The 15,777-nt window shown below is 33.1% G+C and overlaps 1 protein-coding gene across 1 annotated transcript in view; it reads right to left on the bottom strand.

The window, feature by feature from the left end:
* Positions 1–13,647, bottom strand: part of LOC145816049 (agamous-like MADS-box protein AGL104) — a 51,374-nt gene extending 37,727 nt beyond the window's left edge. The window contains exons 1-10 of the mRNA XM_082912292.1: positions 13,421–13,647; positions 13,232–13,285; positions 13,069–13,084; positions 12,909–12,970; positions 12,702–12,729; positions 12,532–12,593; positions 12,302–12,401; positions 12,167–12,217; positions 11,874–12,031; positions 10,065–10,294 (exon numbers count right to left, since the gene is read on the bottom strand). Coding sequence (XP_082768418.1) covers positions 10,072–10,294; positions 11,874–12,031; positions 12,167–12,217; positions 12,302–12,401; positions 12,532–12,593; positions 12,702–12,729; positions 12,909–12,970; positions 13,069–13,084; positions 13,232–13,285; positions 13,421–13,605 — 939 coding nt within the window. The 5' untranslated portion in view covers positions 13,606–13,647 and the 3' untranslated portion in view covers positions 10,065–10,071. The remainder of the gene's footprint in view (positions 1–10,064; positions 10,295–11,873; positions 12,032–12,166; positions 12,218–12,301; positions 12,402–12,531; positions 12,594–12,701; positions 12,730–12,908; positions 12,971–13,068; positions 13,085–13,231; positions 13,286–13,420) is intronic.
* Between the last annotated feature and the right edge of the window lie 2,130 nt (positions 13,648–15,777).

Raw genomic sequence — 15,777 nt, 5'->3', positions numbered from 1 at the left:
TTGAATTATGGGAAGCACTTGATTTTAAATATGGGTCTGAAGATGCTAGTCTTAAACGTTACTATGCTAAAAAAAAAATTAGACTTTTATATGATTAATGGTAAATCGGCTATAGAACAAGTGCATAAATTTCAAAATATTTTGTATGATCTGAAAAGAAAATGAATGCATTTATATGATATTTTTTTGGTTGCTTCACTGATTAAAAAATTACCTCCATATTGGTCAAAATTTTGTAGAATGTTAAAACAAAAACATGATGATTATACCTTTGATGAATTGATAGAATCACTAAATATTGAGGAAAAACACCGTGAAAAACAAGCTAGGTTTTTAAATTCTAATTTTCGAGCCAAGGCACATTTTTTAGAAAATCTTAAACCCAAACCTTGTAATTTCAAGAAAATGGTGCACACTAGAATGGGAATAACAATCTTAATAATAAATCTAAAGGAAAAAATATTATTCAGAGAAAAATAGTGTCATGTTGGGTGTGTCGGAAGACTAATCACACTGCTAGAGTTTGTTATCATCGGAAAAGTCAACCCCAATAATCCCTAAACCACAAGCTAATGTTCTGATTGAGGAGGCCAGCTCCTTTAACCCTGCTAGCAAGTATTTTGTTAGTGATCCCGAGTTAAATATTGTCTTTAACTCAAATGATTGGTTTATAGACCCGGGTGCTTGTTCATGTGTACGTTGATAAAAATATTTTTTCACATTATTATTAGGAATCAGGCACAAGAACTATAAGTAAGGAACATGGGAGCTTGGCCAGGGTACTAGGTGAAGGACAAATTAGGTTGAAATTGACATCTGGCAATATAATCACTTAGATGGAGTTTTGTATGCTCCTGATATTAGGAAAAATTTAATTAATGCATCTTTGTTAGTTCAACATGATTTTAAAGTTGTTTTTGAATCAAATAAAGTTGTAATAACTAAGAATGATAACTTAATTGGTCAAGGTTATCTTTGTGATGGTTTGTTTAGCCTTAATGTTATGGATTCTAATTTAAATAAAATTGCATGTTATTGTTTCTCTACTTCTTCTATTGTTAATCTAGAATGTTCTAATACTTGACATGGTAGCCTTGGGCATGTAAATTTGAAAACTATTAAAAGAATGATGAGTTTAGAATTAATTCCAAAATCCATAATTAATTTAAAGGAAAGATGTCAAGCATGTGTACAAGCTAAACAAGCTAAAAAATCTTTTAAATCCATTGAAAAAGATACATCTTTGTTACAACTTATACATAGTGATACCTGTGACCTTAACAATGTGTTAACTCATGGTGGAAAAAGATATTTTACTACATTTATTGATAATTTTTCTAAATATTTTTATGTATATTTAATAAGTCACAAAAGTGTGATAAATTTAAAATATTAAAAGCTCGTGTAGAAAATCAATTAGAAAAGAAAATTAAAATCTTAAGGTCTGATAGAGGAGGTGAGTATGCACTAATAGAAATGGAAGAGTTTTGTGAACAACATGGAATTATTCACCAACGGTCTCTACCTTATTCACCACAATCTAATGGAGTAGTATAACCTAAAAATCGAACATTGCTAGATATGTTAAATGCTATGTTAGCTAGTTCTAGTTTACCTAATAATTTGTGGGGTGAAGTTTTATATTTTGGTTGTCATATATTAAATACAAAAATTCAGAAAAAAAAACACCTTATGAAATTTGAAAAAAATCAAAAGCCTAGTTTAAAATATTTCAAAGTGTGGTGGTGCTTGGGTAAAGTTTTAATACCAATTACTAAGAAAATAAAATTAGGAATGAAAACTGTTCATTGTCTATTTATTAGGTATGCCTTAGATAGTGTTGGTTATAGATTCTTAGTAATTAATTCTGAAATTTCTAATAATACTATAATGGAGTCGAGAGAAGCTGTATTTTTTGAAAATGTATTTCCTATGAAAGATAAGTTATCTAAATCAATTGGTGAAAATTCTATGTCTAATAGTAGTATAGAAATCAAGTAGGAACTGAACTAAGAAGAAGTAAAATAGGAAGAATAGAAAAGAATATTGATAATGACTTTCTTACTTATTTAGTTGAAAATGATCCTAGAACACATAATGAAACTATGACATCGGTAGATGCTACTTTTTGGAAAGATGCTATAAATAGTGAAATGGATTCTGTTATGACTAATAATACTTGGTACTTAACTGATCTTCCACTAGGTTGTAATACAATAGGCTGTAAAAGGATATTCAGATAAAAAAAAAATTAAGAACAAATGGAACTATAGAAAAATTTAAAGATAGACTTGTAGCTAAGGGGTTTAAACAAAAAGGAGGAATAAATTTCTTTGACACATATTCTCCGGTAACTCGTATAACCACTATAGGGATCTTAATAGCTATTGCCTTAATTTATAAATTAGATATACACCAAATGGATGTCAAAATGGTGTTTTTAAATGGAGAATTAAATGAAAAAATTTATATGGATCAACCCGAAGGGTTTGTAGCTCCTGGACAATAAAGAAAGGTATGTAAACTTGTAAAATCTCTTTATGGATTAAAACAAACTCCAAAACAATGGATTGAAAAGTTTGATAAAGTAATTCTTTCTAATGGAATATTATTGATTTTGATAAATGTGTGTATATCAAAAAAATTGATGGTGCTTGTGTTATTCTTTGTTTATATGTTAATGATATTATTATTTGTGGTAGTAATCTAGTTATTATTAATGATACTAAGAATTTTTTATCTAGCAATTTTGATATGAAGGATTTAGGCCCAACTAATATTATATTGGGTATTAAAATAATTTAAAGTGATAAAGGAATTGTTTTGTCACAAGAATATTATCTTGACCAATTGTTAAAGAAATTTAATTATTGTGATGCAAAAGTTGTCTCTACTCCATTTTATCCTAATATTCCCTTAAAGAAAAATATGGGTGAAAGTATATCTCAACATAAATATGCTCAAATAAAAGGATCTTTGATATATCTTTCTAATTACACAATACTTGATATTTCTTTTGTTGTTTGTAAACTGAGTCATTACACTATTAATCCTAGTTTAGAACAATGGAATGCAATTGAAAGAATTTTTAAATACCTTAAAGGTACAATAAATTATGGAATTCATTTTTTGTGGATTTCATGTTGTGCTAAAAGGATTTAGTGATGCTAATTGGATAACTGAATCTGATGAAACCAAAACAACTAGTGGTTATGTGTTTACTTTAGATGGTGGTGCAATAGCTTGGAAATCTTCTAAACAAGCTATTATATCTAGATTTACCATGGAAGCAGAACCCATTGCCTTAGATTTGACTTGTACCAAGACCGAATGGCTAAGGAATATATTATTTGATTTACCACTATCTGATAGTCTTATACCTGCTATCTCTATTTATTGTAATAATCAAGCTACAATTGCTAAAGCAAAAAATGCAAATTTAAATGAGAAAAAGAGACATATTAGAATAAGACATAATTCTATTAAATAATTATTATCTCAAGGTGTTGTAGCACTTAATTTTGTGAGGTTTGAAAAGAATATAGCAAACCCGTTTACTAAATGATTGTTGGGTATACCTCCTTAGTGGAGTATGGAAATCAATTGGTTTATTAAAAGAATTTTAATTTGGTTTGGTGTTGGTTATAATATATTTTTTTATATTATATCTAACTTTTGGAGGCCCAATGGGTATTTGATAATTTGGTAACTAGGATTTTCATAAAAAGCCCAAGATTCAACAATATATTTATATATATTGCTTTGTTCTTCCGAAGTAGAGTGTCGGCTACAACATTGTTTCATCTTCGATGAGATAAGGCTTGGTGTATTCGGTATTCAAGCATCAGCTTGCTGTGTGAATGTTTTTGGATTGAAGTCAATTCAGTGGAATTTAAAGCTATTTTGATTCAGATTTGTGGTATTCTTCAACTTTGTTTTGAAAACTTTTATTCATCTATTTGGTGAGGTCTTTCCTCTTGATTATTTGTGATTATTTGGAATTCACTTAAGGGTGGTTTTGTAAGACCATTCATGTCTTATTTGTAATCGTTTGGAAACTGTTTGGTTGATAGTGGAATCGGATTTCGATCCCGTGGACGTGCCTCACATTGAGGGAACCACGTAAAAATTCTTATGTCGTCGTTGATTTAATTTAATTTTTCCGTATTAGTTTTTATTTTCATTGATTGATTTACTTGTGGAAAATCATATATTTTTCCTAACAATTGGTATCAGAGCTTACGGTTTATTTGGGTTTATTTACTTGTGTAAATCAATGGAGGGGAATGTGGGTTGTATGTCTAGCTTCAATGGAAGCAATTGGATAACTTAGAAACCTAAAATGGAGGATCTATTATTTTGTAAAGATTTGTATCGACCCATTGAGGGTGATAGTGGCAAACCTGAGGGTATGAAAGTTGATAAATGGAAGAGGCTTAATCGAAAAGTCATTGGTGTTATTCATCATTGGATTGATGATAGTGTGTTTCATCGTGATGCAACTGAAACTTCAACATATGATTTATGGAAAAAAATTAGAAGGCCTTTATGACAGAAAATCAGCCACAAATAAAGCCTATCTATTTTGAAAGTTGATTAATTTAAAATATAAAGATGGCAGCCTTATTCCGAAACATTTGAATGAAATAAAGAGTATTGTTAACCAATTTGCTTCTATGAAAAAATTTTTTGATGATAAGTTGCAAGCTTTGATGCTACTTAGTTCCTTGCCTGAAAGTTTGGAGACTTTGGTTGTGACGGTTAGTAATTCGGTGTCGGATAGAGCTGTCACAATAAGCCAAGTCACTAGTAGCTTGTTTTTTTTGGTAAGTCACTAGTAGCTTGTTGAATAAAGAAACTAGAAGAAAATCAGCGAGTTCTTCTCATTCGGAGTCATTTGTTGTGAGAAATCGAAGCAAAACAAAGAAGATGAGTAAGACTCCTCATTGTCGTGATCAAAGCCGTGACAAATCAAGAAATGGTTCTTTTTCAAAGAAAGACATTGAGTGTTATTATTGCCATGAGAAAGGGCACATGAAGCGGGAATGTCGAAACCTCAAGAACAAGAAGAAAATGTGTAACAAAAGTGTGAATAGGAAGCAAGAAGACACAACAGTAGTTACTACAGATGGTGATCTCATGGTTGATTGTGAAAATGATTGTGTCAATTTTGTGGGTCAAGAGAGCAATTGGGTGATTGATTCAGGTGTTTCTTGTCATGTGACTTCTCGATTTGATTTCTTCACTACCTACTCCAAAGGAGATTATGGGTGTGTTCAAATGGGTAATAAAGGTTTGTCCAAGATTTTTGGCATGGGTGATGTTTACTTGGAAACAAATTTGGACTGCAAATTGTTGCTTAAAGATGTAAGGCATGTTATAGACATTCGCCTCAATTTGACCTTTATCAGGAAACTAGATGATGAAGGCTACAACAACAAATTTGATGATAGAAAATGAAAGCTCACAAAGGATTCTTTGGTAGTGGCTAAGTGTAAGAAGTCTCACACACTTTATTCGATGTAAAGGAAAATTTGTAAAGGTATTGTCAATGTACTTAAAAATGATACTTCTACCGAATTATGGCGCAAGTGGCTTGGGCATATGAGTGAAAAGGGGCTGCAAGTTTTGTTCAAGAAAGAGGTTCTACCCGGTTTGAAAGGTCCGCATCTTAAAACTTGTGTTCATTACTTGACCGATAGACAACATAGAGTTTTTTTTCATAAAAATGTTGCTTTTTGGAGTTGATACATTCGAATGTATGTGGTCCTTTGAAAGTTAGAACACATAGTTTTGCACTTTATTTTGTTACTTTCATTGATGATTATTCAATGAAAGTTTAAACTTTTACACTAAAAACTAAAGATCAAGTTTTAGATGTATTTAAGCATTTTCAGGCCATAGTCGAAAGAGAAGCAAGGCAGAAATTGAAGTGCATCCAAACAGGCAATGGTGGTGAATACATTGGGCCATTTGATGAGTATTGTCGATGCCAAGGTATTCGGCATCAAAAGACAGTTAAGAAGACTCCTCAACAAAATGGCATTGTTAAGAGATGAACCACACCATTGTGAAAGAACAAGGTGTTAGTGGTTGATGTAATCAATTTGTCTCCTTCTTATCCTTTGAATGGTGATGTTCCCGAAAAATTTCAGACCAGCAAAGATGTGTCTTATGAGCACTTGAGAGTATTTGGTTGTCGAGCTTTTGTTCACATTCCAAAAAATAGGAGGTCCAAACTTGATAGCAAGTAAAGAAAATGCATTTCTCTTCGCTATGGGTGTGATGAATTTAGTTATAGATTGTGGGATCCGGTCGACAAGAAAGTTATTCAAAACGGTGATGTTGTGTTTCTTGAAGACAAAACAATTGAAGACTTTGGCAAAGGTGATCAACTGAAGCCAGAAACTAGTGATCTTATTGACATAGATCTATCTCCTTCATCTTCGGTCAATGATGAAAATGGTGGAGATGTGCAGCCACCTCTTGAAGATGTAGATGACGATGCTACTCCAAATGAAGTTGAGCCTGAAATTGAGAGAGAGCATCCAACTTAAGAACTGCCACCATAACCTGAGTTAAGGAAATCTACAAGGGATCGGCAACCTTCGAGAGAGTATACTCCCAATGAAATTTTTGTTAATTTTCAATTAAAGAGAGCTAGAAAGCTACCAAGAAGCAATTGAGCATGCAAACAAAGATGATTGGAAAAAGGCCATGGAAGAGAAAATAAATTCCTTACTTGAAAATCACACTTATGATTTGGTGAAGTTGCCTAAGGGGAGGAAAATTCTAAAAAATAAGTGAGTTTTCAAATTGAAGAATAATGGCAAGAATCTGAGGTACAAGGCACGTCTTGTTGTGAAAGGTTTTAGGCAAAAGAAAGGTGTTGACTTTGATAAAATTTTCTCACCGGTTGTGAAGATGTCTTCTATTCGGGTTGTACTTGGCATGGCTGCAAGTATGAACCTTGAAATTGAACAACTTGATGTGAAGACCGCATTTCTTTATGGTGATCTTGAAGAAGAAATTTACATGGAGCAACCAGAGGGTTTTGTGGAAAAAGGAAAGAAAATTTGTTTGCAAATTAAAGAAAAGTTTGTATGACCTTAAGCAAGCGCCAACAATGGTACAAAAAATTTGACTCTTTCATGATGAATAATGATTTTTCTAAAACCACTTCGAATTTTGTGTGTTTGTGAAAAAAATTTCGGATAGCAAATTTATTATTCTTTTACTTTATGTTAATGACATGTTAATTACGGGCCAAGATTTTACCATGATTAACAAGTTGAAGTTAGAGTTGAGTAAGTCTTTTGCTATGAAAGATTGGGAACTGCCAAAGTAAATATTTGGTATGAAAAGTATTCGTGATCGCAAAAAGGGGCTTATTTGGTCGTCTCAAGAAAGTTACATTGAGAAAGTTCTTGAGAGGTTCAACATGGATAAAGCAAAGCTAGTTGGTTGTCCACTTGTGGGTCATTTCAAGCTTAGTTCGAATCAATGTCCTACAAGTGAGAAAGGCAAAGAAAAGATGCTGAAAATTTCTTATGCTTCAGCGGTTGGTTCTTTGATGTACGTCATGGTTTGTACAAGGCCGAATATTGCTCACTCCGTTGGTGTGGTGAGTCGTTTTCTCTCTAATTTGAGTAAAGAACATTGGGCAGCGGTGAAGTGGATTCTAAGTTATCTTTGAGGGATTTCAAAGGTGTGTTTGTGTTTTGGGAATGGTAAGCCGATGCTTGATGGGTTTACGGATTCTAACATGGTCGATGATATTGATTATAGGAAATCTATTTTGAAGTATTTGATGACTTTTGCAGAGAGAGCTGTGGCATAGCAATCTAAATTACAAAAATGTGTTGCTCTCTCAACTACCAAAGCTGAATTTATCGCCATTATGGAAGCTTGCAAAGAAGAGTTATGGTTGAAGAAATTTTTGCAAGAGTTGGGTTAAAGCAAAAAAGGTATGTGCTTTATTATGATAGTCAAAGTGCTATTCATTTGAGTAAAAATTCTACTTTTCATTCGACATCAAAACATATTGATGTAAGATACCATTGGATTTGTGATGTGTTAGATTCGAAATTGTTAAAACTCAAAAAGGTTCACACAAATGATAATATTTCGAATATGTTGACTAAGATTCTGTCGAGGGACAAACATTTGAAGTGTCAAACTTTAGCGGATATACGGGTATAGTTGATGTCTCCACCTAAGTCGGTAGGAGAAGAATTGTTGGGTATACCTCCTTAGTGGAGTATGAGACCCAATTGGTTTATTTAAAGAATTTTAATTTGGTTTGGTGTGGTGTGGGTTATAATATATTTTCTATATTATATCTGACTTTCCGAGGCCCAAATGGGTATTTAATAATCTGTTTGGTGGCAACTAGGATTTTTATAAAAAGCCCAAGAATCAACAATATATTTATATATATTGCTTTGTTCTTCCGAAATAAAGTGTCGGCTACAACATTGTTTCATCTTCGGTGAGATAGTGCTTGGTGTATCGGTGGGTTTGTTCTTCAAGCATCAGCTTGCTGTGTGAATGTTTTTGGATTGAAGTCAATTCAGTGGAATTCAATTCGGTGAAGCTATTTTGATTCAGATTTGTAGTCTTCTTCAACTTTGACTTTTGTTCATCTATTTGGTGAGGTTTTTCCTCTTAATTATTTGTGATTATTTTGAATTCACCTAAAAGTGATTTTGCGAGATCATTCGCGTCCCGTTTGTAATCATTTAAAAACTCTTTGGTTGATAGTGAAATTGAATTTCGATCACAATGAGGGAACCACGTAAAAATTCTTGTGTCGTTGTTGATTTAATTTTCTCACATTAGTTTATATTTTCATTGATTGATTTACTTGTGAAAAATCATATATTTTCCCTAACAACAAGGATTAGTACACAAGTTAGTCGTTGAATCATCAAGGGGAATGAGACTGAAACCAATAAATTAGTCATCACAATGGATACCTAACCTTTGTAATTGGAGATCTCATGAATAAGGTTCAATAGGTAATAACAAAGTTGATGGGTGACTTGGAAGAGCACTAAAAATATTAGAGGGAAATTCCGTAGTCCTATTCCTATGGTGATAGTGTTCACTATTGTGACGGGTTTTAGGAAAAGCTTAGCTCTGAATGTATCCAAGGTAGGATTTCTGCAGGGTGTTGGTCACAAATCACCTTTGGAGGATACACCTATATAAGAGTGACAGTGGGGTCACTGTTGTGGGAAATTGGGTTGCTCCCTAAAGATATACTTGTAGAAACAATATATGTGCGCATGACCGTTTAACGCGCAAAACTGTTCCAAAACCATGATAATTGCCCATACTGTGCGTGTGGTAAGCCTATCTTTGATCACAAGGACCTAGTTCAAAACTTTTTTTACTATGGTTTCTTCAAACTGAAACTTATTAACACTAAGTGGAGGCTCAAGTCTGGAAGACACCTATACCCACTGTGCAGTAAAAACACTTTTTTCAATTTTAAATTATGTGGGGGAATTGTTATTTTATAATTTTAAAATTGTATTTAATTTATTTTATTTGATATTTGCATCTTTTTAGGAATAAATTTATAACGTTATATTAGTTTCTTAGTCTTTTGGGTTATCCTACAATATCTCCTAAATATCTAAATTATGGTTATTTAATTGTGTATATAATAAGACTTTAACGGTGTTTTCTAAACAGACAAACGTCTTTCTTCTCCTCTTCTTCTGCTCTGTTATATATTTTGTGAGTTTATTGTATTGAGTTTACAAATGAGTATTGAGCAATTTAAGGTTTGTGAATTCACTTTTGTTGCACATAAGTGATTTTGAAGGTCATTATATCTTGGGAGAGGAACACCATTCAACTCAGTGCAGAAGAGGGTGTATCGTTCCTAAAGAGAGCGTAATCTGAGTGCCTCAACCACTATTCAGGCTTCTCTAAACTTTCTCTCTAATAATAATATTTATTTGTTATTTTTAATTTATTATTTGTTTGGTATTTTTATTCTAATAGTTAACTGTTTAACTTTTCTAACAAACTTAAAAGTAAAGCAAGAGAACCTGTTGGTTAAAACTGAGTGGGGGTGGTGGTCCAGGGTGAAATGTTGGCATCAATAGTGTCGATGCCGAAGTGAGGCTGTTGTTGCAATCGCAAGTTGTTGATGTTGTTGTCATCATCCTCCATCCCACAGCTGCTTGGGCTCGTCTGATCGTCCAGCTGCATGTTTTGCCCATTCAGGAAACTTGATGGTGGTCGTAGCATGTTGTTGCCTATGCCATGACCTTGCTCTCTAGAATAAATAAATAAAAACAGAAGCAAAAATCAAAGATTCCACTAATGAAGATTCTTTCTGGTTCAATTTAGTGGATTGTACTGTCCATCTAGCCTTTAAGGTTTATCTCCTTTTGATTAGATACTCTATTCATTTTCTAAGCTCTCAATTATGTGTAGATTGTTTATGAAAAATATAGAAATTCTAGCAATATGATTTTAACATTTTTGTTTTTTCTAAAAAATAAACAATAAATGTAATTTAAAATTAGGCTGTTCATTTTTTCTAAGACTAAGAAGGTAGAATCATATGAGCAGGAGGAATATTAGATCAATTTATATTTTTATGAATAATCTATACACATGCATCTAAAACTAAGCCTTCGTTTGGAAAGAGCTAATTTAGTTTAACTAAATTAGTTGTGTTTGAGAAAAACTTGACTTTTTTTTTATTTTTTTATTTTTTTTATAGATATGATGGTTGTGAGCGAAAAAATAAAATGATTACGATTTAGATATGATATTTTGTCAAATTGACTAAATTAATCTATTTTATCTTTTTATATTTATTTTGTGATTTTAATCCTTCCTAAACAATAAGGCCTAAACTAAGCATTATTGGAATGAGGCCATGGTGATCCAATAGATTATGCTAGACTGTCTTTTTCAAAACTAGGGATAATTCTAGTCCACATAAAATATAAAAAAATAAAAATAAAATAATACCAATCATTGTATTTGGTTTTAATTTTCCTAATTTAATTTTTTAAAAATTAATTTCTTTGTTTTTCGTGTTTTTTTTTTTGTTTTTAGTAAATATTTTTAAAATTCTAAGCAATTTTTTTTTTAAATACACCTTACTTAGATGTATCTAAATAATAAAATATTTATGAAAAAATATTTTAAAAAATTAATAAATATACAAAAATATGAAAAATGTACTAACTTTTCGGGTTTTTTTTTTTGGTGGTATTTAGTGATTTTTTAAAAGATTTTTTTAACAAATATTATACTTTTGAAGTATATTTATGTGAAGTGTGTTTAAAAATTATAAAAATTCATTAAAATATCAAAAAAATCATTGAAAATAAAAAAATACATAAAACAAAAAAATAAAATTTTTTAAAATGTAAATTTTAAAACAGCAATGCTACAGACCCCCAATGGGGGTGACCCCCAGTGTCACGTGTCGGCCTGGGGTTGGTTAAAAAAAAAAAAAAAAAAACTATTTTTTTGACCAATGGGAAGGGACTCCAGCACCCCCACTGGGGGTCCGAAGCTTTATTCATTTTAAAAACTGAAACTAAACAAAATAAATAGTTTAATATTTGTGGATCAGATCATCATTTTGAGTGTGACCCATCAAGGATGGATCTAGAGATACAAAAAGGAGCGACTGCACCTACGAAATTTCAAAAAATCATATATATTATACTAAAAAATTTAAAAAAATTTAAAATTATATAAATTTGGACTCCCAAACATATTTGATACCCATAGTAATAATCTTGTATTCGTAAACCCACTCAACACCCAAGTTTCAATTTGCATCATACATCTACAATTTCTTTATTTTGGTCTTTATTGAAAATTAGAACCTGAGGGGAAGAAGGCCATTTGAATCCAAGAAGTTCATGATCTGCACTTGTTGTGAGTCTCTCTGCGGCTGGGGCTGTGGCATCCAATCCAAAATAAGGTTTGGATTTGTTGTAACGAGACCATTTACATTCAAAACCGGCTCCAGAGGCAGATTCACCTACACACAACAACACAACAAACAAACTACGTTTAACTCTTTCCACTTCTTTGTTTTCTTCACAAAAACCAGTTTGATCACACACACGCACACATCTATATAAGTTCAGAAACACGATGATTTTCAAGCAGAGACCTGTGAAGTTAGTTGGGCATTGGAATAGTCATATTTCTCCTCCAAAACTCGCTGTTGAACACTGATTTCATCAGTTCTACTTCTCTGTAGGCTAATAATAATACGTAAAATGGATCAGCTGTAAAACGATCTTACTTTGCGTATACGGACACATTTCAGAGTCTCCTCAAGGATATGCTCTCGGCGCTGGGCCTCACACACAGTCGTAATTTCAGATGGATGTCCTTCGAAAATCCTAGGGAAAAAAAAAAAAAAAAAAAAGGAATTAGATTACATATAATTCATTATTGCCAACTCAATTTGGAACTTTCAATGAGAACAGAAACAGATGGATATTATTGGGCTTTTCTGGCAGTGCAAGGTACTTTAACCGTTTCTCCATCTCCTCCAACTGAGACCTGCTTCTATGAATTTCTTGTTGAATTTCCTGTTATTCATGTGAATTGATTATTATTACTTTTAAATGAAAAAAAAAAAAAAAAAAATCAACTGATGAAATTTATGGTGGTGTTGTGCATGAGAGATGCTGAAATACCTCAAGTTGGGAGTCTGCATTTACGGGGCTGCTTCATATGACAGGAAGGAAAACAACCAAACTAGTTTAAAATATATATATATATATATATATGGAGAAACTGTATGTTATTAAAATTAGGCCTTCAATCCAAAGGCATTGATAAAGACTTATTGAAACAAATCGTGTGCAGTACATGGGTTTTCGAGAACCAAAGAATCTTTTTACCTGACTGCTCCTGCTTGATAGTTGTTGTGATCTTTCAACTTGGCTAGAGCCCTCTGCAGATACTAAAACATTTAAAAATTTCATTATTGAAACATTTAAAGTAATAGCTTGATGTTGATTGGAATCGATTCAACACTGCAATTTAGGGAAGAGAGTGTACCTCTTGGTTATGCAGCCTTATATGATTGCATTTTGAAGGATATGCAAAACACACATCCATATCATCAAAGAGACAAACACACAGAAAACCATCAATATCATCAACAAAACAAACTAAATTATATATTATATGTATATATACTATGTATTCAACTATAGCTTACCGTCCACGCTCATGTTCAGGAAGATTCACGTATCGTGCCATTATCTCTTCCATGCTTTGACATATAAAAAATGATGAGATATGATTATGATTTTAATAAAATAACCTAAATTATATATTAAAAAAAATATTAAAAGGAGAAAGAGGAAAGAAGAGAGATTTGTGAGGCTATACTAATCCTATAGAGCACCTTTTATTTCCAGAGAAGATGCTGAGTCTTCCAGAAGGGGAAAACATAATGAGGGCAACATCAACATCACATAGAACAGATAGTTCATAAGCTTTCTTGATAAGCCCATTTCTTCTTTTTGAGAAAGTGACTTGTCTGTTTGTTGTATTCTCAATTTTCTTGATCTGAAGCTTCACTCTTCCCATCACTCTTCTATGTTTCTCAATATATATATTCACTTGATTTGAAATCGCAAGTGTTTATAGGGAAATGTTATATACATGATGAAACATGTGATGTGAATAAAGTGTATGTATAAATATAGAGAGAGAATTTGTCATGTCTCTGTCAGATAAACCTAAAGATATTTTTTTAGATCCATATATAAAAATAAAACAAATAAAAATAGTCAACATCTTAGAACAGAAGTACTTAATAGTGAAGATGAGGAGTGAGGAAAAAGAGATAGGAAGGAAATAGATTACATTATGAGTTTTTGTCACTATCAGGCAATTCACAGAAGATGATGTGAGAGAGAGAGAGAGAGGCGGTGTGTTGGCTGGCTGGCTAGCTAGCTGAGTCCAGATCCCCTCCTTGAGTCCCCTCCTTCATTCCCTCCTTGCAGGGGCCTTCGGGTCCACTTTGAGGCCCAGTTTTGATAATCCGAACCGTTCATATTTTTAGATTTATTTATTATATTATACCTGTAAAAAATTAAGTTGATCGGATATCAGAAAGTATGCGTTCAGAAAATTGAGACTACAAACTATTTTTTAATAAACAGTTTTCCGAACACATACTTTATGATATTCGATTAACTTGATTTTTTACAGGTATGATATACTGAATAAATCTAAAAATATGAACGGTTCGAATTATCAAAATTGGGCCTCAAAGTGGACCCGAAGGCCCATGCAAGGAGGGAAGGAAGGAGGGGGCTCAAGGGGAGGATCCCAATTCTAGCTAGCTGGCTAAGTGAGTGACTAAGTGAATCATATTTGAAGATATGGACAAAAACAAACTCTTCTCATTGAAGCATCTTTAAACACAATTACTAGAGTTTGTTTTGTGATTTTGTCCTTCTTCATAGCATTTTGACATGAAAGCGTCGGGTGTGCTTGCTTACATGAACATCAATGCATGTGAGCCAATTGTTAACTCAACTAAATAGTGAGAGGATGTTTGGAAATTGACTAAAATTGTCATGACCCAAACCCAATCTTAGAGGTTTGGATTATAACTGACTAGTAATCATGAGATTACATGTGATGTCAGACAGAAATCAAATCATATTTAATTATATGGGGTCAGAAGCGAAAGCAGAATTATAAAATTTATCCAATGACCTTGTACATAAATGGAATGCACAAAAGCACTCTAAATGTTAATAACTCACATCCTTACATATGCAAAAAAAATCTCACATGCCCAAGATCATTCACAAGTTATTATCACACACACAATAGCCCTGTTTGGTAGAGCTGTGGGAAAATGCTTATAGCTTATGCCTAAACAGCTTATAACTTATAACTATGAACATAAGCTGATTTCTGACTTATTCTTAAAGCATCTCCTGCCCTACTCAAAGAATAAGCTGATTTCTGACTTCCAAAAAGCTATAAGCTATAAGTTATAAGCTAAACCAAACACATCAAAATAGCTTAAATTAAGCTGAAAGCTGAAATAAGCTGATTATAATTTCTGCCAAACAGGCACAATATAGCGATCCCGGGTTTACCCTTGTTGTGCAGTGATCCGGACATGTGTCCGTGGATGTTGGTAGTTGTTTATTATCTTGTTTGCATCCTTTTTACTTCTTATTGAGTTATAGGATGTGTTGGGCAGGTTTGTTTCAGGTTGGTTGTGTTTGGGAGCCTAGTGTTGCTGCCCAGATTTTTGGTCCTTCGCTCGAGCGAGGAGTTTGTCGCTTGAGCGAGAGTTGAGTTGTGTCTAGTGGGTCGAGCCAGAGTGGCTTCGCTCGAGCGAGCGATGGCGTCTGGTTCTGGACATGAGAGTTGCATTTCTTGGCTCGAGCGAGCTTTTCTTGGCTCGAGCAGTCTGGTTTGTTCTTCGCTCGAGCGAGAGGTCTGTCGCTCGAGCGTGCTTGTGGTTGCAGACCTGAGGGTTCGAGTTGTTGGCTCGAGCGAGCATTCCTTCGCTCGAGCGCACTTTTGAGTTTTTGGCTCGAGCAAGGGCTTCTTGGCTCGAGCGAGAGTTTCTGTGTCTGGTCGCTCGAGCGACCAAGGCTTCGCTCGAGCGAGCGTGTTTTATATCAGCGGACAGTAGCGATTTTAAATATCACTTTTTCACCTTCTTTTTCTTTTAAACCCTAGATCCGAGACTCTCTCTCTCTACACTTATATTCTCTCTAAGAATTG

Source organism: Camellia sinensis, unplaced genomic scaffold (assembly GCF_055761805.1).
Source record: "Camellia sinensis isolate YWXY unplaced genomic scaffold, ASM5576180v1 Unanchor3, whole genome shotgun sequence".
In the NCBI taxonomy this organism is placed as follows: Eukaryota; Viridiplantae; Streptophyta; class Magnoliopsida; order Ericales; family Theaceae; genus Camellia; species Camellia sinensis.
The sequence above is the reverse complement of the archived record's forward strand: the minus strand, read 5'-3'. Positions and strand labels throughout refer to the sequence as shown.